The following is a 26844-nucleotide window of genomic DNA, read 5'->3' on the forward strand; positions in this document are numbered from 1 at the left end:
TATAATTCTGCGCGCCGACCTTCAGACAGAATTTTATAAAAACCCTCCCGTTCCAACATCGTGTTGGATCCTCATGCAGAGGCCCTATAATTACATTATTCATTTAATGAGTTTAGTTGCTAAACTGCACATAACGGGCTGAAGGCAGAAATCCAAAGTGTTATGAATAAAGGTAAATTACACCGTATTTTCCTCCGCATCAGGTGCGGATACCTGTAATTGTTCTCCAAGCCATTACCAGGCATTAACTCAAACCGCTATCGCTAGGTTGTTATTGAAAGCGAGCGGGTACCGGCTGCTAACGCGCCCGAGACTTTGTTCAAGTGGAGGTGCAGTGATTCACCGAAACTTTGAGAACAAAGCGCCCACGTCGGTGACTTAATTAGAGGTAACTGCAGCTCACAGAGGAACGCAAGTCACAGTTTACTGCTGCAGTGCTGCTAGCAGTGGATAGAAAAAACCTTCTTCCCACCGAGGGATCACCAACTATGGAAAAGCAGGGAAAAGCGTTGCCGCAGAGCAAGCCCGTACGCCAGCCCAGCTCCTCAGCCTTTCCCAAAGCAGCAGCAACGAGACGCTGGGCCCTGCCATGCCGTTAAATGCCCCACGCGCCTCACGCGCAGCGTCGTATAAAAATCTGCATTTTTCCACACCGCGCTACCTTTGGAAGGCTGTCCCCTTCCACGCTTCCACTGTCGCTCCGCTACCCCGGCAGCGCTCGGATTTGTATCCACCATGCACAGCTCCTGTTCTACCAGCCAGAAACATCGCGCTAGAGATTTTGGTAGAGTTCTTATGACTTTATGTTCCAATCTCGTCTAAATTCTACAACGTCCCCCTGCTCTCCAGAAGCCAATGAAGCTCTGTAGAAGATTCAAACCTGTATTTCAGGGCACAACTTTGCTAACAGAGGTTTTTAACAGCACGTTATACTACTTGCACCATAAAGCAAACCCCATATTACAATTACAAAAGAATTCTCTTTTCCATTCTCCACATTTTATCTTTACTATCATTTCGGGTTTGCGTTTCACCTGTACATATAATATTGCTCTTTGAGGCTGAAAACCAATCTTTTGTGTGAATTAGATACACCAACCTAATACTTTATTTTTTTTTTAAAAAACCCTTTAAAACACATTATTAAAGTATGAGTAACACCATGAGTATAATATTTAAAGGTGCAAAAATGGAAACAAAACTGTGAAGTTACAGAACTAATTTTATAAAAAAAAAGATTGCTTTTAATCTTTCAAAAGAATAAAAGACAATTAAAATAAATGTATGGACAGAACAAAAGAGAAACATGAAAAAACACTGGCATCTGAACAGAATAAAAGTTAAAAATGGTGGCATCAAAAAGAAAAAAAGCAAACCCAAACCACAAACGCATGCTACAAGTACATAAACTAAGTAAGAGTTACAAAGCGCTGACTTACACGTTTTTAATGGTTGGACTTGATGTTCTTAAAGGTCTTTTCCAACCTAAACGATTCTATGATGCTAATCTACTGCTATGATTACTGGAACTAGTATCTTAATTAATAAGCAGCAACTTTATATTCTTCATTCCAAAACATCATGGCAAATGGTGTTTTGGGAAACAAAAAGCCAAAGGTAAGTCTGAAACGTGCCAGAAGTAACACAGAAGAACATAAATGCAATTTATTTTAGCCAAGGAAAAATAGCGTTCCCTCTTAAGGTTCATTAGGAGTTTTAACGACCTAATGAAATACATTCACGTGACTCAGGTTATCGCTTCTCCAAATGTTTCAAGCTGAAGATCTTACCTTTCACATCCTCATCCTCAATGGTTGTATTGGAGCTCTCCGTCGATTCCTGTTGAGAAGCAAATGTAAGTAGAACGTAGAAACCAAGCCAAGCCTTATCTGCGTGCCTTTGAGAATTCCCGTTAGTCACGGAGATCATGCAAAGCCTCGAAGCGGGGCGGGATGTAATTCACAAACAAATGGGCACACACTGATTAAGACATTTCCACCTGGAACTGATGTCAAACATTGCCGTTCTCTACGGTAGGGAAAAGAAATACATTTCCCGCTGCCTAATGCTTTTACTTCACAGGAATGTAAAGGAACCTTTTCTTTTTTTTCTTTAACATCCAACTGTACAAAGTCCGTCTAAAATGTTATATGAATTGCCTCAGCCAAGTAGGAAAGCTTGCCTTTTTAAGCTTCGTGATTAAACCGACTGTGCAAAATAAGTCATTCCCTTCCAACTTTTAACTAGGCAGACTTCTGCATGCTATAATTTGCCACTCTTTTTCTGCTCATATGGTTTACGCAATGGATATTGAAGTCTCCCAGTGATTTTTAAGAACACCGGATCAGATTCTGTCATTTTTATACCGCCTCTGTGATAAAAAAATGTTGCGAAGGAGATGGAGGATCGATAAATAGATGATAACGACTTTGGGGGTTTATACTGAAGCCACCACACTGTTAAAAAGGCAAGGATACTGTATCTCAGTCTTTCATGAATTACCTGAAACACCAAATATTACAGGCAAATTCATCAGGGCACTATCAAATCTAATAGGTCCACAGTTTTAGAAAGCCGGAAAGTTTTTCAAATTGATTTTTTTTTTTTTTTTTTTACCCGTATACTTTCTTGAAAAGTAGAATCAATATAATTTTTTTTTTTTTTAAATTCACAGCTCAATAGGAAAAAGGATTAACCGGTCTATTTTTATCATACAGATGGAAGATAAGACCGGTATTGTATTTAAGTCTCAAAAGGATTTTACAATTAAATAGTAAAAGGTGAATTTGACAGTGCCCTTTATTTACTGTGTCCTCACAAGGCTGAGCCGAAGGAATGTTCAAAACTGTTAATGCATTACCCAGACCTTAAAAAAAACCAAAACGTATGTGCATCCATAAAGAAAACTACATGAATTAACTCACAGACAAACAAAAACTGACCGAGTCACCATGCTTTTCCTGAACTGGCTGGTGTTAGACGTTTCATTCTACACAGACGTATCATGCTCTATCGCTTAAAATATTAGATAATAGTACTTAGAAGTAAACCACCCCCCCCACACACATACAAGTTGTAAACACCATGCACAAGCTCACACGGCAGATGTGGCCTGTAATATTGAAGCATCCGCTCCAGTTGCCATACTACATGGATCAGCCTTTCAGCCAAATTTGGGAGTAACTCTCCGCATTGAGTGGTTTGCTTGTCTGCTGTGACCTTTTGGGACATTGAGCATCTTAATCGCTACGGTTAAATAATAAAGTCAAGTAGATGTAGTCACGCCAATATGTTATCTGGGTTTTCTGGTCCTTAGTGGACTTCAGCGATAAAGCCTGGGCTAGTGGTCAAACACAGGCTCCGTGTTGCCTGTGGGTTTAAACTTGGGGAGCTGAAAAAGTAGTAACATGAAAATAAAAGCTAGACGTTCGACAGATGCAAGGGACGTAAAGGAATGGGATATACAAGCACGATACACACCGTCGGCACTTTCATGCTTGGGACATGTCTGCATGCGTTATTTTTTTCCACTCAGATTCAAATCCTTCCCATACGAAACAACCACAAGGAGTGAAGACTAGATAAATGAAATGTCAATTCTTTAAGTCAACGCTGTAAACAGTGAAATTTTTGTCAAAGAGTAAATTCTTTCCAGGAAACCTAGGAGCACGTGTTATGTGTAAATGATGATATTTCCTGGCCCTTTTCAAGTCCATGCATGAAAAAAACGAAACAAAACACGTTTTAGGGATCAGCCGCCAAACGCAAACATCACAACACACAAGAAAAAGAAAAGAGCATGAAGAAAACGTATGGGGAAGAAAAAAAAAAAAAAATTCAAAAGACCCCTTTGTCACTTGAAATGTTAAAATTTTTTTTGAAATTGCCTGGTGATGTTATGGAATAAAAAAACCAAAGTCCTGTGCAAAAGACACGTCACAACACGGCGTACAAGCATGCTGAGAGACAGCAGATGGGACAAACTGAAATGACATCTTCATCTGAGGTGACAACAGCACACGCAACTCGTCAGTGTAATCTCACCACACTCTGAGAAGAGCGTTCTTTGGTTTTACTTAAGACTGCAGCATTTTTTGGCTGAAACGAGAGAGACACCGTGCCCCCCCCCCGAAGCCTGGCTGCAACAGGGAACTGAACTTTGCCAACTGCTGCCGGCTCCCCCAGGAGCTTCGGAAGCTCAGCAATGGGCAGGACGCACGCAGCGGGTGAACGTGGATGGAAACAGGCTCAAGAGACACCGGGTGGAACAAATGCGGGAATGAGATTGGCCTTGCTACGTTCCTGGCACGGCCCTATCTCGCTGCGGAACAGTGGATGAGATGTGTGGTGCGGGAAAGCAGGATGGAGTTGATTCTTTCTGAATACCTTATTTCCATCAGGGTTGTGGATTACTGTAGTTTGGGGCTCCTGAGCGAGAACAAAATAAAGAGAGAGAGAGAAAAAAAAAAAAAAAGAGTTCCCATTGGTAAATACATTCTCATTAGCGTCGAGGGAGCGCAAGAAGAGCCAGCTCACAAATGCTGAACACTGACAAGAGCTAAATCCAACGTTAACTGTTGCCAGAGGGTGAAACTGGACGTCTCGAACACCGAATTCCTCAACAGCAAGCCAGCAAGAAAGGCCATCTCGCCTCAAGCAGCGGCATGCAGAGACCTTATTCAGGACCAAGGCATACAGGGCTTTGAAGCTCCAGAGACCTCCAGAGGCTCTTTGGCACCAGGGCACGTTAAAGGCTTTGCGCGTTTTCCTGTCTGAGCCAGGTCAGGCAAAAAGGGCCAGAAACCACCTCCTTTTTCTTTAAGCATCTTTGCTTGTATTAGTATTAAACAATCAAATAAAAATACAGATCCATCGATAAGGATTAAGGGTGAGTTGACCACCTCTGAGCACTGCCACGTTTGGGAAGAGGTAGAGTACGGCCAATTGCTGCCCTGGCAGAGCAGCATCAAAGTAAGCGAGAGAGAGAGAGATCTCTGCGTCATTTGAAAGTGTAATTTCCCTTAAAAACAGATTAAATAATCTTCAGAATGGCACTTTGCCGGCATACTTCCAGTGTGGACTATCGTGCATGGCTACGTCTGGGAACTGGGTGCCAAACTTTCGTGCATGAAACTCGTTAACCGGCCCTTAGAAATTACTTAGCAATGTATGCTTCAGGGCTAGTTGCACACAAAAAAAAAAAAAAAAATTTTTGAGAGGAAAAAATCTCCCCCGATGTGTGTGAATTATCCACATTTTCAAAGCTATACACGCAGGCATACGGGAAACAGCGCCTCGCAAATTTAGGTACTTAGGCACTGGCATTGACATTTGTGAGCCCCGTGATACCGCGTATGCCGAAGAAATAGGAGTTCCTAATAAAAGCAAGATTGCAATAGAAACATTCACGGAGGGCACTCCGATTAGTAATGAGTTCCTAACAGGGCTTGTTAATGAGTAATGCCTCCTGCAGCTTTAAATGTAAGAGGAACAAGCAAAGATGTTTAGCACTAGACGCCTCTTGATCCCAGGGAAGGCTTGCAAAGTCCTGCTGAGTTTTAGGAAATACGGAATGCAAATCTGAATAAGGTCTATTTGATGGTAGCCTAGCAATAATCCTGTTAGCTCTCCTTGATATCAAAACTTAGACGAAGACAAAGCAGAGAAAATGAGAGGTTTGTTGTTGGTTTTTTTTTCTTTTTCTTTTTTTTTGTGCAAACGGTTATCGTTAAAAAGATGGAAATAGTCATCAGGCAAAGAGCTAAGAGCAACGTAAAGCGCATTCTACTCACTTTCTGGCACAGCATGCAAAAAATTCAAGTACAGTTACAAAAACGCCATGACTCTACCGCATCCAGCTTCCACATAACATTTTCTATTAATAAGCACGCTCTAATGGACTTCCTCACAGGAAAAAACAAATAAAAGCGTAATTCAAACAAAAAGTTTTTTCCAAACCCTGTTTTTAGAAAGCAAACCGAGTCAATGCATGAAAAAGCAATAAAAAGAAGGACGGACAAACAGAAGACAAGTCAAAAACTTCAAGACAGGGTGAGAAGGAGGATTGCAGGTATACCAGCGCCGGGGTAGGAATATTTTCCTTGGGGCTGGTTACCACGTTCGTTTTGTTGTTTATCTGTAGGTATGCAGAAAATAGAAACAGACAGGCCTTAGAACTCGCCGTAGGCACCGTATCTATATCTCTCTGTATAGCACATATCTATATACAGATATAGATACCTATATATAGATACAGATATGGAAATAAAGAATCACAGAAAGATGAGCTTATGAACTCGCCAGACCGCTCACAACAGATCCGAGAGCTAGCTGCAACTGCTCCAAACATGCTCGCTACGGGGTTTCAGATGCGCTAGACGGAGGTCTAGGTAAGGTATAGATGACTTCAGCTGCGACACTTAAAGAACAGAGAGCCTTTAAGTAGCAGCTAATCACACTTCAGAAGAATAAAGAATTAATACGGGTTTGAAGAAAGTCCCCAATAGCCACTGCGGTTTCTTGCCGTGCAACAGTATTAAATAATTGTGCCCAGTTGTTCTTTATCTCTGATTACTTATCACTACCATAAATAATATTGGATTATTCAGCGCTTGCCAGAAATCTAGATTTGTTTTTGTTTGTTTGTTTTAATTTAGACACAAATAATTGGCAGCTGTGATGTTCTGCAGCCTCAGGAATCCTGCAGTAACTGTGTAGCAGCCTTTCGATTTTGGTACTATATAACCTGAAAGCGTAAGGTTTCACACTGTGGTCTCACCCCACAAATCAGTACGTACCCGCTTCGCTTTCCACGGGGGTCATCACGTTAATTTTTAAGCTTAGCACAGTACTGCACCTTTACAAGACTTTTAGCTTTCACTTACACAGAATTTTAATTCAAATTAAACTGTTTAGCAGTAAGTTTTAAAGTATCTGATTCTTTAAATCCATTTTTAAGATTCAGCTTTCATAAATACCATGGTATGAAAAGAACAGAAATACTAAAAATAATGTACTGAGCCACTTTTCACATGCACTAAGAAGCAAGATTAAACTAGTTTGAAAAATGCCTTTTTTTTTTTTCTTTAACAATAATTATGAAAAAAAAAATTACATACATTTTGGTCACATCTAATTTTAACAAGAGCACTCCAAAGCAGCATGCAGAACTGGGTGTATAGATATATATTGTCCGGAAAGACATTGATCCCCCCCCCCCAAAAAAAAATTCTACCGAACCTTCTAGTCACAGTACTTAACAATAAATGCACAAAACAAAGGAAAAAAGTCCCCAGTTGTTTCATTAATGGATTTTTGTAAAAATGTATTTAGCTTCCACATTTACAGAAACAAACTGTAGGAATTTTGGGGTCAAAATTTGTTATTTTTTTCTTCTCAAAGAAAAGCCTTTCTAAAATGGCGATATGCTAAGTCACATCTATGGAAAGGCATAATAAAGAAAGAGGAAGCCCGAGAAGAGCAGCCCAAACTGAGCTGTGCCTGGAACATCTGACCTCTGATTTAGATTTCCCGATGACCCTGGAGCCTCCGAAGCATCCAGCTCCTCAGCCATGCCGGCCAATGTTTAAGTTTTGTCTGTGCCGAGGGCTTTGCTCAACTCGAGCTTTCGGAAGTTAGCGCCGCTGGGGAAATCACTGAACTCCCCATCCTCAGCAGCTTTTGGTGATTATTTTTACTTTGGTACAGGTGTGGCAGCTGACTTGTTGACTGCAGGAATTAAGCCTGCAGCTGAACCAACTCTTAGTTAGGATATGCCTAGATTATGGGAATGTCAACAGGATTTGCATGGATTAATCATAGACTGCAAATTTCCTTATCTCAATCAGCATTTAACTGGCTTTGGAGAACACAAAGCAGTCTCATTAGGTAATGTCAGGGAACACTATTTGGACACTGAATGTTATTTAGTAGTGTTTGTGATAGGAACCATTCTCCCATTGAGAATAAAAGTAATTGTCTTTGATTTAAAATCGAAGTTCCCAGTGCTCCGTAGCAGGAGGATGAGAAACTGGTCTTTTTTTAGCAATGGTCTTTCGAGAGAAATTCTCATTAAGAGAAAATACGAGTCATTACTGAGTTCCAAATGTTTAATTTATGCCCCAGCTTGGCCTAGTGATTGTCAAATAAATGTTATTTATCTGTTCAGAACGACGGCCACAAGTTGCAGGGCTGTCTGAACTTAAGACAAGGGAGAGAAAAAATGCCTTTCTGCATAGAGCCATTCATGGGGAGACGTAAGTATTAGCAAGTATTTTATATATCGGCTAACTTGCTTTGATATTTATGGGACCCTGAGAAGGGCAAAACCTGAACTCCTCACTCAAAAAACTTTAAAAAAACCCAAACCCAACCACTTCAGTAAATGAAAGTTCTACAGGAGAACTGTGGAGTAGCGAGAACACGTCCAACACCGCTTGACGGCACACTACATCTTCCAAACCAAGAGAAAAATCGCGTAGCAAGTTGCGTAACTACGAGTTCATATTTTTTATGACAGCGTAGTCATCCGGAGACTACGAATCTAAAAAGGCCCTAGCAAAAGGCAGAGAGACATAAAGCAAAAACATGAGGAAAGACATGAAGGTTTCACCAGATTTCATACAGTCCTATTCAGTAGTAGCTCAATACAAAAAATAAAGTGATATGCCAAATGAATGCTTGTTGTTGAATACATAATGAAAACGGGTTATTCAAATTTCAGTTCCAATTTTGCCTGAGTAAGGAGAGCAGGCTTGGGTCCATACTCCCTTGGTGAGAGTCCTATAAAAATAAACAATATCCATTACAGCTACTGCTGAAAACTGCAGGAAATATATTCAAAAACTTCTTAGTAAGATAGCGAGAAAATAGCAGTCATTAGTAAAAGCAGAAAGAGATCACATCATTTAAAATACGGTTATTTCTTCTGTGTAAACAGACCTTGGTAGAACCCTTTGAAACTTAAGAGAGAAACCAGCAATAAGCCTGCACACTTTCTCTCCCTCATAGAACATACACGCGTGCTTTTATTCATCTGCCAACACACAGGGTGTATTTTGCACGTATTTTTAACAGCAAAGGGGAACGATTCCCAAAAATGTAAAATATTTGCAGATGAAACAGTTATGCTGAAGTTGAATTACGCTTCAGTGGTGACCTCCTATTTGCTGCGAAGAAGGAAACCTTTCACGCTAACCCATCGCTTGCCCAAAGCCACTCTCTTAGGGCTGACGGTAGGGCAGGACAGACACACACAAAGGCTCCGAACAGCTGGGCACGATGGTAGAATCTTATCAGTCTGTTTTTCAATATAGTATAAAAATATTTTAAGAGGCAAAGCCTGTATCTTGGGACTTGAACCTCTCACGTGGCACTTCTGTAACAAAAAGTTAAAGCACGCTTCGTGTTTGGGGTACTAGGAATATCCCCGGCATAGCCTTCCGGTGACCCTCACGTGGCTGCTGCTACCACTGATCCTCTGTCACTGCAATTCTACCTTCCCCCCAAAGAATCGTTGAATCATTCAGGCTGGAAAAGCCCTTTAAGATCATCAAGCCCAACCACTCCTCTACCCCTGCCACTCTACCACTAAACCCTGTCCCTCAGCACCTCGTCTGCCCGGCTGTTAAATCCCCCTAGGGGTGGGGACTCGACCCCTTCCCTGGGCAGCCCCTTCCAGTGCTTGACAGCCCTTTTGGGGAAGAAATTTTTCCCGACGTCCAACCTAAACCTGCCCTGGTGCAACCTGAGGCCGTTTCCCCTCGTCCCATCGCCCGTTCCTTGGGAGCAGAGACCAACACCCACCTCACTACAACCTCCTTTCAATAGACTATTTACCTACTTAACTACATCTCTGCTCAGACCCTACCAGCGATTTCTGCTTTTCGAGGAGACTCCTACTTCCCAGTGAAGGGTGTGGAAGCGGGATATTTGCCTTCTCTCTACCGGCAGCAGCAACAGAAGCTGGCTGGGACATCACAGCTGACCATCACGAACGTCTCAAGAGTCAAGATTGAAACCCATCACGAGCAGGAGCAGTGTGAGTTGCTGTGTGGGATCACCGAAGCCAAATGAACGCAAGACTGTAGAGTGGGTTGAGGGTGAAGAAAAGTTTTTGTGGCCAACTCTCAGCTGGGACATCTTGTGACAGAGCCCTGGGCTGCGAAGGGAGTCAGCGGGGAAACCGCAGCACGGAAAGGCTGCAGAATCGTAGTTTTTACTGCTGAGCATTTAGCGGGGCATATCTTGGTCTACAGTGGCTCAACCGAAGCGATAGCATTTCACTGTGCCATGTGCTTGCTCTTACGTCTGACGATATTAATACTATTAGCTCTTAAAATACGGAGGTTTTAAAAATTAATAGGCTGTTATAAGGTTACTATTTGGTTACTATTTTCATTTACTAAGGACAGCTGCATTGGCCAATGTTACATCTACTTTTGTTTGTTTGTTTGTTTTGTTTTCGTATGTCCCCAGGTGAAAAAAAAATAAAAAAACTTGCTTGAAAGAACTGCAGAACGTTTCACTGCGAATGGCATATAGCAACTGCAGGCTTAAAATTCACCAGGTCGTACTTTAAAGTCTCGCAGCTTCTCACAGTACGTTAACAAAACTAAACGCGATTGTTTTGGTTTCTAAGTGTGAACGTTTCACAGGAGGGGGGAAAAAAAAAAAATGAAAAAAAAAAAAAATCTGTCGATAAAGATCCTCACCATCATCTGAACACTCGAACTGGACTTCCTTTTCTGAATTGACCAGTCAGAGAGAAAGGAAAAGAAGAAAACGTGACTGGTTGGATTTGAAGTATCAAGGCATGGAGTACAGTATATTTCTGTTTTGGCTTTTTCTTTTTTTTTTTTTTTCTTAAAAGAAAAAGACAGCTTAAGCTGTAGGAAGGGGTGGAAAAATTCTATGGAGCATATAGTATCTCAGTAACAGAAACGACAAAAATAAGACTTTCCCAGATGTCAATTTACTCCCTTTGCTCCACATGACCATGCAGACAAACAGCAGACACATAAACCGTGCTGAAAACCCAAGTATCAGATTCCAGCAAGCGTAATTTAGGCAAAATTTTGGCAACAGTTGTTTCCAGTATGATAATCAAAACTGAGATATAACAAATACCATCGTAGACCTGTAGGAGGAATGATATATTTAAGAAGGAAAAGCCGGTCAGAGAGAATACAGAAAATTTATATATTCCACAATGAAACATATTAAAGGTTTTCCACAGGAATGATGGAATAGTACGGAACGTGTGCTTCTCCACATAACTAGGATGTCTACTGCTTGGCAGTGAGAAGCACTCAAATCGTAGCGTACTCACTTCATTTTAAGTCAGTCTGGTGATTTTTTTTGATGGGAAAAGTGTGGGAGAACAGGAAGAAATATACTCTGAATCTGGTATTTAAGTATAGGATGTTTTGTTAAAAAGTTAAGATTAAATAGAAAATTAAAATTCAGGTCAAAGACACACTTCTGAGTAAACACACAGAGCACAGAAGAATATCTTTTGAATCATGTAATGAAAGCTTGAGGCACTTATTTTAGTCTTCAGGAGTCCTCCAAGAAAAGGAATAAAATATTTTTCATTGCTGAGTGATATATATATATATATATTTTTTTTTTTTTCCTGGCTATTTTTCAAAGTATTTATCCAGAACGTTCATTTGTGAAGCATCTCTCCTCCTGCAGGATCTGGTGACGTGAGAATAGGAGCTCTAAATCATGTAAGGAAAGCTGCCAAAATGTTCCCTTCTTAGCAAGGTCTATTAGTCAGGATGAGCTGATTTGTTGAGATAGTAAACCCCTCAAGTTCTGCCAAACATAGCAAGTACATCTGGCAGAAGTCACTGCATGTGGAGCCAAGCCTAGCAGTAAACTTTTGGTCTTCCGTGAAATCTAATGGAAAGTCAAGGGGAAACACGGATGCAATAGAGCTACAGATAAACACCGATACCTAAAAAACTAACGTGCCCACCACCAAACCACGATTTATATTTAGAGGCTAAGTAATAACATTGAGACATTAACTACACAATCATCCCTCATTAAAATAGCAAGAAAAGCATTTTCTCCAGTAGTTTTCTATCTTCCACTTATTAAAATGCTTGTTTTCCAAATACTTCTTTTATTGCATTTTTTAAGCTTCACCTACTGACTTTAAACACTTCAAATATACGGTAAGGAGCAGCAATTAACAAATTCTAGAAAGGAAAGAGGTAGCAATAATCAATTCTAAAAAACTGGCAGCAGTGACAGAGAGGCGGTGACTAATAAAATAAAGTTTAAAGCACGTGTTTAACCTACCTTAACTCCATCCGGCTTTTTCAGTAAACTCTTGGCTGCTGTAAAAGGAGACAAATAATTTCAGAGTCAGGTGGTTACCAGCGAGGCCAGCCAGCTGCGCCGCAAACCCCCATCGCCTCCCAGCTGCAGGGAGTTTTCAGCTTTGATTTCCTCCTTTTGCTGCTCTGAGTATAGGAAACCAAGTATTTACGGAACTACGAACACTTCGGATTCTCATACATCTCTTTTTCCATCGATTCGAGGTGTAAGGTTAACTGTACTCATACAAGGAGAGAACTCCCCGGGTGGCATAGAGGCTTCGGATACGTTCAGTTTTGCAACCGCAATAAGTTTACAATTGGTGGTGGTGGGGGGGTGTGGTTTGATACGACCGAGAAAAAAGTCCTGTTCTGATGGCAAGGACTTTGATCGGGTGTTTGTAAAGCCCGCTGGCATCTTAATGATGTTATTAACACGGCGGCGACTTAAAAGTAACCAATATCAGATCAATAAGGTACCCGGAGAGCATAGCGGGGTACAATGCGAGCGATTCCACCTAAGGAAAAGTTAAGGGGGTTTTAAGAAAGCACCTCTGAGCAATGGTCCTTTGGGGATTTCCCACCGTGACAGCATCAGTCACCTTGCGTGAAAGGTCAGGAAAGTTGCAAACCAGAAAGGAAGCACAGCCCGCCAGCGAAGCGTCGTTTCGGGGGAGTGCTCCCCAGGAGGTAATCGTGACCAACGGGAAGCTTTGCTTCAACTTCTGGCGAAGAAAACCTGGTATTTTCTCATCTAATTTCTTCAAGGCAGTGGGGACTGCTGGGCAAAGTTTCCCTTGCCGTAATGTTATCACAGAATCCCAGAATGGCAAGGGTTGGAAGGGACCTCAGGAGATCATCATGCTCAAGCAGGCTCACCCAGAGCAGGGGGCACAGGACATCATCCAGATGGGCTTTGAGTATCTCCAGAGAAGGAGACTCCACAGCCCCCCTGGGCAGCCTGGGCCAGGGCTCGGTCACCCTCAAAGTGTGTTATCTGTGTGTTAGGGCTTTCAATTCCACCCCTTAAAACTGGCATGGAGAACCGGGCCAAATCGTTCCGTGGTGCTACATGGGGAGGGCCAATGTGCAAACAAGCACATGGCAGCTCTCAGCCTGAACACGTCCCCAGCAGAACTACATGCTGGGTGACCTACCACATCCAAATAAACTACTCGCTAAAGCGTAAATGCTCCATGACTCACCGCCAAAGACTTGAAGAATAATAAATGACAAAACAAGCCCGGCGGTTTTTGTTTGTGTTGTTGTTTATGACCCAATCTTCCTATCAAGAAGCGTGGCATGGCTTAGGTTGTAAAAAGTGCTGCTCTATATGTGCTGTTTTGCTTAGACGTGGGAAGCCTTTTTGGGAGCTAACAATCTGGCATCATCGAAGGGAGACAGTCCTGACACGGAGCCCCCATCATTACTGGCATCCTTCTCTTTAAACAAAAAAAACCCCAAATATTGGACCTTGCAAGCTTAAGGTTGCTCAAACTAGCTGAGGCTATTGGGAGTTCCTGAGTATGTGGTTTAAACTTGAAGCCAACTTTTGTATTTGTGGCTTATTCTCTGGCTCCATCTGCATTAAGCGCTCATTTAGCTCTGGTTCAGGGTACAGAAAATGTAAGACCACATTGGAAACGGTACAGAACCAACTGATGTCTGCGGGCTGTGGGGGAGACCTGATTGCGGGGAGACCTGATTGCGGCCTTTCAGTACCTAAAGGGGGCCTATAGGAAAGACGGGGAAAATCTTTTTAGTAGGGCCAGCAGTGACAAGACAAGGGGTAATGGTTTTAAACTAAACCAGGGTAGGTTTAGACTAGATATAAGGAAGAAGTTCTTTACAATGAGGGTGGTGAAACACTGGAACAGGTTGCCCAGAGAGGTGGTGGAGGCCCCATCCCTGGAAACATTCAAGGCCAGGTTGGACGGGGCTCTGAGCAACCTGATCTGGTTAGCGGTGTCCCTGCTCCTGCAGGGGGGTTGGACTAGATGACCTCTAGGGGTCCCTTCCAACCCAAAACATTCTATGATTCTATGTCCATTATTGTGTTGTTTACCTTAAAAAAACTGGTAAGTAAAGCCAGGTTAATATTTGTAATTTCATTAATATATCAGGCCTCCAAATGCCGTTTATTAATTACGGACGTCAGCCGACACTACCACTAGAACTCTCACATGGCCCACGCTTTACAACTAAAATGAGCAAAAATAAATTTGCCTGTATTACGCAAGGGGAGCACTGCACGTTTTTATTTACAGAAACGTGCAAGTTAATACTGAAAATGAATTGTTTTCCATATATTTTTGAGATCGGATACTTCCTGTGGCAGTGTGCGCTTGCAGGACCTGAGGCAACACCGGCCTTAGATCTTACACTACCACAAATATCGTGGGCACTCCATGACCTTCAGAAATTCATTTAGGGCAAGCGAAGGGGAGGAGCTATTTCTAAAAAAACCTAAGGCCAAAAAAACCCAGAAGTTCATCGCTTTTGAAGCCTGTTTTACGCCGTTAGCCCTTACAAAAAATATGGGAAAACATAAATTAAATCTTAGAGGCTGCCGTTGATAACAATCTAGGTCCCTTTGCTCGATTTGAGCTTAAAACTTTTGAGTTCTTTTAATGCTTAACAAAGCTTACATGTTATATGTAAACAATTAAATGAAAGCCAGTAAAGTGAGGGCACCAAAAGCAGTAACTATGAGTACTGTGTTCATGGCACTGCCAGCATATCCTTTGAAACATGCCTAGCATGGATTATTATCCAGTATTTTATCTTACAGGACATAGTCCATACTCAACTGCCTTGGTTGGTTTCAGCTTGGAATGTATTTTTAATAATAATCTGACGCATCTTTCTTTAAGCACAGATACTGCATACAAATCAAATATTCCAAGAATTTGCAGTAGCAAAGCAATTAGCATATTCTACATGAAGCCCACAAGGAAAGATTTCTTGCAACTACAAGCGATAGCGATAAATAAAACCTAAGGCAGCGCTAATAGGCCGGAAAGCAGACTGAAAAGAAACGGTGTTGTGACAACATGGAGAAATTAAAGTGATTGAGGACAAACAGCAATTTTGATATAGAAGAGAAAAAAAGATGTTCCTTTCACGTGCTGAGGGTCTTACCTCACAAGAAATACACATTCCACATAAAAGGAAGAAAGAAAAAGGAAAATAAAACACTTTTATAACCACATTGTTATGGACAAATGACTTTCCAAAGCATGCTTTGCAATGCAATACAATGAGTAAAACAACTTGGAAAAACTAAAATGTCATCAAGGACAAATATGGGTCATGATGGTGTAAAACCAGAGATGATAGGTGAAAAAAATCCAAAACAAAGCCAAAAACCCCTGTTTGCTTTTCATGCCAAAATACTATTTTAAAATTACTTGGGCTTTTTTCGGTTCACGGAAGTTGAAACTGACCCTTACATACATAGGCAGCAACAGTTACGAGAAGTGATGAGAAACTATGTATTTTTTTGGTATTTTGTAATAATTCATTTTTACAAGATAGGCAGCCTACAGCACTCCCACCTTTAAAATGGATTGGCAGATACCGGCGATTCATTAAGCATTAACCCAATGTACTGTACATAAGTGCAGCCTTCTGTGTTATAGGTGTGTATTAAATACAGGAACTTAGCTAAGAAAGAAATTGTATTTCAAGTACTATGCAAATTGAACAAGTTGTTCTCACATTTATGATTACGTAATTTATTTTGGATGATTCGGTGCTTATTATTATTCAAAACATGCCCAAAGCACTATCATGTTTTTGCCTGTAAGATAATTTATGTTGCACTCCAACAGTTACGTCACAGAGTAGGAGGACATGTAAAAGTGCTGATTTTTAAATCTGGCATTCTTTTTCCCCGTTCACGCGAAATCTCAAACGACAAAACGGAAAATTCAGCATAGCATCAAAATTCTGGCGATACTACTGTTGAGGACAATTCTAACTCTACTAACAGCAAACTTACTTAGTTTTTGTTATTAAAATTTTTTTGTATAAAGATCTAAATCTCCAGAGATATCGCTACAAAATTATTTCATAAAGAGGAAACATCTCTTGTTATATCAAGCTAGGCATTAGAAGAGGAGGAAAAGGAGGACTCATTTTACTATGTTTCTTACTCCTTAGCAAAGCAATAAAGAATGAATTTTAATTTTTTTTTTTTTGGCAACAGAATCCTGGAATGACATTTCAGGTATATAAAAATAAGCAAATTTTTAAATGTTGTTTGGTGCTACTTATGGCATGTGGAGCTATACACGTTATTTTCAATTGTCCTCCACCAAAATAGACGGGAAAACACTGCCTTTTGACAGGTAACACTGAAGAAGCAAAGAGAAGGAACTCACATTCTATCAAAAAATTAGACTGTCATCTACAAAAGATTCTATTTGGCCCAAATAGTTTAAATTCTCTTGTTTGCTTCTGCAAAGGCAATGACTCAAGATACATCATATTTAGATGCTCCTGAATAACAAAGCTCTTTCTCTACTAATGCATCCTATTTAGATCTTCAGTCATCACAGACATCAAAACATAAAGATCACATTAATCTGGAGCTCAATGAACATACCTGAGAAATTTCTGGTAGCCAGCATAGTTGTCAAAATGGCCCCCTGTATACACATACATTTTCTCAAATTAGCATCACACTTGTGTAAAATTCTGAATGTGAACACGACACAACAAAAAGGAAAACACACGCATAAATCACATCAATTACTAAGTTAACCCTGAGAGAATGGATTGGCTGTGCATTACCTATCATACGCGATACCATGAATGCATAAATTGTAATTTAATCTTAATTACATGCCTATCGGCAATCCTGATAAGCTCAAACATTTACCAATTGTGAGTACGTAACGCACAAACCGTGAGTACGCACAAGCACAGGAATTATCAGCAAAATGCATAGCTGAATATGAAAAAGACTTTACAACTGTGCTTAGATTCTTTTTTTAGGTAGGAAGAGGAGTTTATTTTTCATGTCCCAAGTAGAAAAATTCACATCTGCAAAGTTATCCTGTCTGGCCAGGAGAAAACGAAGGATAATCTAAAAGAATAACCGTAAGGATTTTCCTTTGATGAAATATTTTTAATCTGTATAAATGAAGATGATTGCTATTATTTTGAATCCAACAAAATTATGCTACGTTCTATGCACGTTCATGAAAAGTTTAAGATCCTCATGCCAAAAGCCGATCATCTGTCAAACAGATCATTTAAGCATAATATTTAAGAAAAAAATTTGCTTAGGGACCATTTGTTTTACACATGGAACAGAAGCCAACATTCTTTTATCGTTCCAAAACTAGCTACCCATCCTTGCAGAAGTTTTCCTTCTTACCTTTAGTTTTCTTCTTGCATTGAATTTCTTCAAGCAGTCTACAGTCTCTTGTCTGTGCATCATCGAGGCAACGGTAGAACGTTGCTAAAAGAAGAAAAGAATCATTTTAATGCACCCAGCCAGACGCTTAGCATTTTATTTACTCTACAACATACATATTCCAACCCACATGGTCCAACATTTAGGCCTTTAGTTTCTACCCTGTCTGACTATCCCTTCGTGCAGGTTTCTACACATCTGGGAAACTTCCAAGTCAACAAAACCAAGGTCTCATTTTACTCAGCCTTTTCCATGTGTCAAATCCTCTGGAAAGAAACAGGGACTAAGAAAACCACAAATCTTAGGACTTGGGTTACGCAGTATGAACATAATCAAAGTAATATACTGAATTACGATTTTGGAAAATGTGTTATAAAACAAGAAGGAAACTTTTCTTTAGCATTAGTGATATTGGGTAAGGTAGAGCAGCAATTTCAGAGAAAATTCAGCAGTGCCTGAGTTTTCCCTGTAACTCAACTTCATTTGCATCACGATTTTAAAGGCAAGATAACGCAGCCTGCTGGAACGAATCAAGACTTTCCAAGGATCAGCCCAGACTACCTGCAAAGTCAAAGTGTAGAACGCACTGAAAATCGACCCAGACCCAGCAACAGACAGGCACCCTCTGCTACCTGCAAATTGACTTTTCCAAGTCCCTTAATTCCCTGCCTTTACATTTCGTGCTTATCATAATGGTTACAGGGAAATGAAGATGTAAAGCATTATTACTGAACTCAAAGTTACTTTCTTGTCCATTTTTTTTTCTCTGAGAATTTAAAATAATGCTTTAATTTTGGCAGTGAACTTCTGCACCGCAAGGTCAAGGCAAAGGAGTTCATTGCTGGGAAATTCTTATCCCAGGCTGAGACCTCAATATACGACCCTATTGACTGTATCTGTGTAATTAAATTTTACACTCCCCTAGTTACGTAGCTGCACGAATAAGAACAAAAGTTATCCTCTAAACACCTTCACTGTATGCTGAAGTAAACCATAAGCTGGTTAAGTCTCCCCAAACATCCTGTTAAATCTGTGGAAATTACTTACACAGATCCATGGATGCTTTAGCGCTTCTGATGCCGTGATCCGTTTTGCTGGGTTGATGGTAAGCATTTTATTGATAAGGTCTTTTGCTTCAGGAGTCACTGTATCCCATTCTGGTGAGGGAAACTTAAAATAAAAAAAATACGTATGTGGATATTATCTTGTACAACCTTTACACAATTTTACCTAAGGATTTTTATTGATACTATTTCTGTAATTAATTGCTAGCACAGCTAACCAGTTTTAAGGGGAAAAATGCAGTTTGCCACCCTTAGAAAACTTTGAATTAGCCAGTTTTATAAATAATGTTTTTCTCCTTTACTATTTTGACCTTTTATTTTTTTGATTCAAATGCACAGCATTTCTACATTTACAATAATATGATGCTGATCAAAATTCATAACATAAAATAACAATGGCAGACAGAATAACCGATTCCAGTCATCTGAGTCATACAGCACTTAAGAGTCACAGAAACATATAGGTTGGAAAAGCCCTTTAAGATCATCAAGCCCAACCGTTCCCCTACCCCTGCCATCCCACCCCCAAATCCTGTCCCTCAGCACCTCGTCTGCCCAGATTTTAAATCCCCCCGGGGATGGGGACTCGACCCCTTCCCTGGGCAGCCCCTTCCAGTGCTTGACAGCCCTTGCGGAAAAGTATTTTTTCCCAATGTCCACAGAGTCACAGACTGGCAAGGGTTGGAAGGGACCTCGGGAGATCATCTAGTCCAACCCTCCTGCTAAAGCAGGTCCAGCCTAAACCTCCCCTGGCGCAACTTCAGACCATTTTCCTCTCATCCTATCGCCCGTTACCAGGGAGAAGAGGCCTAGTTTCTCCTTCAATAAAGGCAAAAATATTAAGCATTATTATTCCAACTCCTTGTTTGCTTTCTTTCAATGTAAATCTTAATGCTAACTGTATAGTTATGGTATATAAATCTAACTAGTTATGAATTTAACACCCCTCTGCTCAGCAAAGTATTTATACATGCCCCGAAAGCATCTGTTCAGATGGGAATGAAAAACACCCCCATGTCTTAAACTGTTTTTGTGAACAGACCGTAACCTTGAGGATTTGGGGTTTTCTACTACTGAAAATATTTATTCTTAGGCAATAGGAATGTGCTATCACCTGGGCACAGCACGTCACAGCATGCGTTATGTACGCACAGTGCAGATGCACAGCTCAGTCTCTGCACCTCTGCGTTTCTCTCGGCTGAAATCCTAATTCCCCACTGTCACCCTGCTACCGTACGGTTACATGTTCACTAGGAAGAAGACTCGACAAACCCTAAGTTTATTTTCACTGAAAGGCCACAGCATAGAATCACTTCGGTTGGAAAAGCCCTTTAAGATCATCGAGTCCAACCGTTAACCTAACCCTGCCATCCCACCACTGAAGATGAGGTCCTTAAGCACCCCATCCATCCTTCTTTTAAATACCTCCAGGGATGGGGACTTGACCACCTCCCTGGGCAGCCCATTCCAGAGCCTGACAACCCTTTCGGTGAAGAAGTTTTTCCTAATGTCCAACCTAAACCTGCCCTGGCGCAGCTTCAAACCATTCCCCCTCGTCCCATCACCCGTTACCAGGGAGCAGAGGCCAACATCCCCCCAGCTCCCCCCTCCTCTCAGGCAGTTGTAGGGAGCGATGAGGGCTCCCCTCAGCCTCCTCTGCTCCAGGCTGAACGCCCCCAGCTCCCCCAGCCGCTCCCCAGCAGCCTGGGGCTCCAGACCCCTCCCCAGCTTTGTGGCTCTCCTCTGGACATGTTCCAGCAAGGCAAGGTCTTTCTTGGAGTGAGGGACCCAAAACTGAACACAGTATTTGAGGTGTGGCCTCACCAGCACCGAGTACAGGGGCATGGTCCCTGCCCTGCTCCTGCTGGCCACACCATCCCTGATACAAGCCAGGATGCTGTTGACCTTCTTGGCCACCTGGGCACCCTGCTGGCTCATATTCAGCCAGCTGTCAACCAGTACCCCCAGGTCTTTTTCCACCAGGCAGCTTTCCAGCCACTCTTTGCCAAGCCTGCAGCTTAACAACTCCCTTTTCCACCATCACCCTCCAGGACTAGATTCAAATAAGAGCTTAAAAATTGTAAGGTTTTCTGTCTTTTCCTCTTCATCATTCACAAATGACTTCGATCTGAGGACCAACCGCCTTCTGTCCGTTTAACGCAATATAAACGGACGATGTTGCGAAATTCATAACGTCACCAAATCATCAGTTCTTACTTACCAACAGTTTTTGTTGGAATACACGCGGTTAATGAAAAACTACTCCTTTTGAAAAGCTCTACAGCAGCTTGTATTTCCACAAGCGGGCAATACAACAGCATCAAAGTATATATTTAGGAAGCTTGAGGCATCTTAAAAACAATTTAGAGCAACCGATTGGTTGAAGTGAGAAACTCCAAGGAGAAATGCAGGCCCTTGGGAGCTCACAGGGGTCTGAAGAGGCTTGGCAGGATAACAGAAGCTTGCATGATTTATACAAGGAGCAGACAATGCAAGCTTGGAGCCATAAGGAAATCAGATTTAAATTAGCGCAGGATGCTCCCATCCCAATAGGGTTCATGTAACTAAAGCAACATTTACTGTATTGAGCGGCTCATGAAGATAACTGATTAAAAAAAAAATAATCAGGAAATAATTCTAATTTCACTTTTCACTCTAGAAAGCTCCTATTTAGAGGTACAATTATAAATAATTGAATAGACAGAGTCTGGTACATACATCATAAGCACCAGCCTTGATCTGCTGGTAAAGCCTGTGCTGGTCCTCATCCCAGAAAGGAGGATATCCCACCAGGAGGATATACAGAATGACACCTGCAGAAAATTCACAGTGGTGTTAAGTGATTTCAAGAAACAAACCCCAGAAATACATTTCAACCATGTAAAGCAAAGGGCTCAACAGCATTATCCCAGCTGCTGAAAGACAGTGCCTATTCATACCAGAGAAAATAGTAAATGTAGGGTGCACAGGCCAACCGCCCGTGCAGAGCGTGGGCAGTAATGAGCATCTGACACAACAGCCGATCAGGAACACCGACAACGTCCAGCCAGCAGGAGGAATCATGTTCAACGATCATGGATGTTCTAGGAGAATGCGTTTTTTTTACCTCTGGTTTTATCGCAGCTCGTACTGGTGTCTGTGAGACTGTGTTTTAACTCATCTCACGCAATGAAAATCTGGGCAACTCAGTTTATCTGTATAAATACACGATCAATAGGAGATGAAAAGTCCACCCGGTTGTCTTACAGAGATGATTCACCATCACTAAAGAAAAGCGCCTTCATAAATACAGCCAGATAAACGTGGGTAGAAGTAAAATAAGGAACCCACCGACCGTTCTCAGCTAGGTAGCTGCCACTTGCCACTTAAACTACAGTTTCAAGAACTGCGCGAGAAAGTTATTGCTCTGCACTCCAGTTCACAAGACATTTAGTTTCACAGCTTAAAACTGCAGTTTTAGTATATTGGTCAGGTCAGATTTTAGGCTGCTTGTGAACCCAAGCTAAGGCCCAGCTCACAGTATGAAGTATTATGTTTACTAACTAGTTAGGCATCACGCGCCAGCAGCTATTTTTGTAGCACTTAGTGGAAGTGGGTTGTGTAGACGTGGCCAAGAATGCCATGATAACACACCCTCACAAATAATTAAAAAAAAAACCCCAAACCCAAAGCTGGTAGAACAAGATGACCTCATCTAAAAATTAATATTTAATTTTACTAAATACTTATTATCTGATTGTATAGGGTTTGTGTGGCAAGGTTTTGGTAGCGGGGTGGGGCCAGAATATAATGTATTCTGGACGTCATCCCTCTCCCTCAAAATACTTTACAGTGGACTGAACGTTGTCTTTCAGAATAATTTCTTACCACATGCCCACATATCCACGGGTTTTCCATACGGATCTTTTCGTAGCACCTCTGGAGAAAGGTATCCCGGAGTACCAGCAAAGCCTGTCAAAAGGCAAGGCAACGATCCTCAAAAGCTGTACGTGCTCCGCAAAAATCAAGTGATTCTCATCTCAGCCCACGAGACACAGAATATCATTTCCCGAGCCATCGAGCACTAACCACTTCATTGTGAACTTTTCTTTTCATGGTGAATCACCTAGAAGTAACAATAATCCCAGAGTGACAAGGGTTGGAAGGGACCTCAGGAGATCATCCAGTCCAACCCTACTGCTCAAGCAGGTTCATCTAAAGCAGGTTGCACAGGACATCGTCCAGGCGGGGGTTGAATATCTCCAGAGAAGGAGACTCCACAACCCCCCTGGGCAGCCTGTGCCAGGGCTCGGTCACCCTCAAAGTAAAGAGGTTCTTCCTCACGTTCAACTGGAACCTGTTCTGCTTCAGTTTGTGCCCACTGCCCCTTGTCCTGGCGCTGGGCACCACTGAGAAGATCTGGCTCCATCCTCATGACACCCACCCTTGAGATATTTGTAACAGGAATGCTTATGCAGACTTGGCACATTCCCTTCTTGCCACCACGACCAGTGGAGTCGAGAGGAGAGCAAAAAACCAGCTGGTTACCCATCTAGACTGGCACTTCCAGATTCAACAGCGGCGCCATGGATCTGGTGACAGTGCAAGAGGGGAAGGTTTCCAGAAAGATTACAAGATAGCTGACGAAATTTCATTCATGACTTCTGCACTCAGCGAGACATCCAGCAGCAAGGCGCAAATACGTTTGGCTCAGGGTCAAGGTCAGAAAAGTTAGCGGAGGAGAAGGAGGAGTGTGGGAAACATTATTTGAGTGATCCCCTTGGAGATACAGAAAGACAGAAAATATACACTATGGACGCTGGAGACACTTATTGGGGTGGGTGTTTTTTACTCAGTAGCCTAATTTAGTCTATCTTAAAATAGCTCCGAAGTGTAAAAATTAATAAAAACTAAGAGTGTAAGTGTGACTTGCATGGGGTTTCTGTTAGCACACACAGAGTCCTTCCAATGACATTAAAGAGGAACTTAATTAACAAAACAGGGGCAGCAACTATAAGGAGTGTTTAAAGAGCCCTATTCAGTCTTACCAGAGGGGAGATTTCTGAGTAAACCAACACGTAGGGCTTGTTTTAAGAAAAACTTTGGTATGGAGAGATCCCTCATTCAGAAGGCAAAAAGAAAGTAAAAACCGTGCTCAAATTTTCTTCACGCAGAAGTGGAAACTCAATTCAGCCAATGCCAGACGGCGGCAAAGCAAAGGTTCAGCGACGGTCAGGACTGCTTTCGCAAGGGCACCACGGGCTGGTACCCAGCTTGCAGACCCCCACCCCAGCCTTCCTGCAGCCTTTGCTGTTCCTGTTTCACGTGGCTACGTGGAATTTGGCCTTTCCATGGTAAAACTCATTTCTGTGAAGTCATTCCACTTCTGGAAACCTCCTGACAAAAGTTCCCCAAAAAGCAGCTCTGAAGCAATCTCGCCTTTAAGATTCCGATGTTCTTCATTCCTTATTCACTACCAGCAGGGCTGCTTTCTCTCGGGAGAAATGCGAAATGTAGGCTATAAACATCGACTTCTTAGGCCGCTGTAATTGCTAAAAGCTTAATGACCGATAACATTCTGCACCCTTTCAGGACATCTGTTCTTTCGAGCACCTTTGCCTAAAATAAATGCCTGGGAATTCTTGAGAGGTCAGAATTTGGTGGCTTTCGTAAAGGACCGCATGTCATTTCTGAAATACCACACCGGACTCCACAAAACTTATGAGAGACGGTGATAACGTATGAAGTGTGCAGCTCCAGGGAAAAAAAAAAAAAAGAAGCCTTTGCCCTGCAGCTGGCAATCATTTTAGGGTGGGAGGAGGAAATGAGGGAACACATTCTGCATGTTCTACTGAGGATATAGCTACGATATTTTCATGACAAGTAAGCTTGTTTTCTGCAGTCTCCTGATACAAGAGCTATGAATTGTTAACCAGTACTATCAAACAGGAAACACGTCTTAAGCGCCTTCAAGAAGCTGAATAATATATATTCTAGAGTAGCTTTAAAAAGAGCAATGTTTCGTATCTCTTCTTGGCTGCAGTGCCTTACATTAATATTTTTGTCCATTTTAAAGGGGAAGTAAAGCTGTCTCTGTTTCAAACTTCCCGTAGCCCCATAAACATGACTACGCATCACTTGAAAATAAAACTTTAAAGCAAAAATACAGTACTTGGCTAACTTCATCTCTTGATGAAGATACAGAATGGGCCTAACCAGAAATAACTGGTATGGCTTTAGTACATATTCTTGGTTTTAGTACATATTCTGAAGTTTAAAGCAGCAAACACAGAACAGTATGCAGTCATGATTTCAGTGAAAAAGAACAAAATTCTTAACTTACTAAATTCTTAACTTACTAAATTCTTAACTTATTTATCAGGTAATTCTGTAACTGGTTGGAGGGATCCCAATACGAGCGTGTGCTTTTTGGGAAACTATTGCAAACAGTAGGAATTACTTTGGCTAAAACAACTTGCAAAGCTGGAACCTGTTTTGTGATGGTACCACCTTGCATTCCTACCGTTGTGTGATTTCTGTGAGCATCCAGAGGCTGAGATGAACGCCGTGCTTTGCTGAGCTCAGGGGTGCAGGGCTATACGAGACGGCACGTTACTCGGCTTAAATAGCTTACGGTTTCAAAACCCTCTTATGCAAAGATTATATCTATGCACTTAACTTCATAAATAGTGAGCGCTTCTCTTGAGTCAAACCTGGATTACAGAATCACAGAATGGCAAGGGTTGGAAGGGACCTCGAGAGATCATCCTGTCCAACCCCCCTGCTAAAGCAGGTTCTCCTAGAGCATGTTACACAGGCCTTCGTCCAGGCGGGCTTTGAATATCTCCAGAGAAGGAGACTCCACAGCCCCCCTGGGCAGCCTGGGCCAGGGCTCTGTCACCCTCAGAGTAAAGAAGTTTTTCCTCATATTCAACTGAAACCTCTTATGTCTCAGTTTGTACCCATGGCCCCTTGTCCTGTTGCTGGACACTGCTACAAAGAGTCTGGCTCTGTCCTTGTGACTTCCATGCTTAAGATATTTGTATGTATTATGAGGTCCCCTCTCAGTCTTTTCTTCTTCAGGCTGAACAAGTCCAGCTCCCTCAGCCTTTCCTGGTAGGGGAGATGCTCCAGTCCCTTTATCATCCTAGTTGCTTTCCTCTGGACTCTTTCTAGGAGTCACTCCTCTTTCTTGAACTGGGGAGCCCAGAGCTGGACACAGTGTTCCAGGTGGGGTCTCAGCAGGGCAGAGTAGAGGGGGAGGAGAACCTCCCTCACCCTGCTGGCCACGCTCCTCTTAATGCACCCTGGGATGGCATTGGCCTTCTTGGCAACAAGGGCACAAACCTGGATTGAAGGTTAACTGTAATCTCACAACGTCAACTTAAATTAACACAGGGAGATGTATCTTAAACACACAGCAGGAGAGATTTTGCTCTAAGATCTGCCCCGTGCCTTCATCACCTCCCTTGCCAGACACAGCCGCTCAGCACCACTCATGCAAGGATTCCAAAATAAAATGGCAGAATAAACCACGTCAGTTTAAACAGCATAAATTGTGTCTCTTTGCTAACACGCCTCCCTTTGATAACAATCCGAACGAGCAGTCTGGTGAGAAGATACGGAGAAGGTGGTGGCAAGGGGTGAGGGCGAGCAGCTGAGGGTAAATATGGGGCACAGCTGGATCCGAAAAACTCGCTGTGCACAACCTACATTTAACGCAACCCACAAACCAGTTCAAGCGAAGCTACTCAAATGACTTAAGTGGTCCATATTTTAGTCCTAGTTGCAGGGCTGGGCTTAATTTAAGATGAGATGCAACTAAGGACTAAATCTAGCTACCAGTGAGTTAACCGCTGGCTTCAGCGAGGGGCAACAAGTCCCCTGCCTGGCTGAGTCCGTGGGGCCCTCGACACTTTCCCGGCACATTAACCACCCTCTAACACTTTCTACAAACAGGCAAGGAACAGGTTTGTTTTACAAATATGCAAACCAGGAAAGCATCCTGCTGTATCGGAACACACAGAGCTCTAGCCTGCTTCCTGCT

General features: G+C 42.0%; 1 protein-coding gene across 3 annotated transcripts in view; it reads right to left on the reverse strand.

The window, feature by feature from the left end:
* LOC104135961 (calcium/calmodulin-dependent protein kinase type II delta chain) overlaps window positions 1–26844 on the reverse strand; it is a 167636-nt gene that overhangs the window by 22703 nt on the left and 118089 nt on the right. For 2 of the 3 annotated variants that reach the window (XM_035889376.1, XM_035889379.1), the window contains 7 exons: window positions 22686–22769; window positions 21537–21631; window positions 18802–18924; window positions 17716–17799; window positions 16939–16981; window positions 12313–12350; window positions 1791–1839 (listed from right to left, as the gene is read on the reverse strand). In XM_035889376.1, coding sequence (XP_035745269.1) covers window positions 1791–1839; window positions 12313–12350; window positions 16939–16981; window positions 17716–17799; window positions 18802–18924; window positions 21537–21631; window positions 22686–22769 — 516 coding nt within the window. The remainder of the gene's footprint in view (window positions 1–1790; window positions 1840–12312; window positions 12351–16938; window positions 16982–17715; window positions 17800–18801; window positions 18925–21536; window positions 21632–22685; window positions 22770–26844) is intronic. The other variant, XM_035889378.1, reaches the window with a different exon arrangement.

This window comes from Egretta garzetta, unplaced genomic scaffold, assembly GCF_000687185.1.
Source record: "Egretta garzetta isolate BGI_Z169 unplaced genomic scaffold, ASM68718v1 scaffold632, whole genome shotgun sequence".
Classification (NCBI taxonomy): domain Eukaryota; kingdom Metazoa; phylum Chordata; class Aves; order Pelecaniformes; family Ardeidae; genus Egretta; species Egretta garzetta.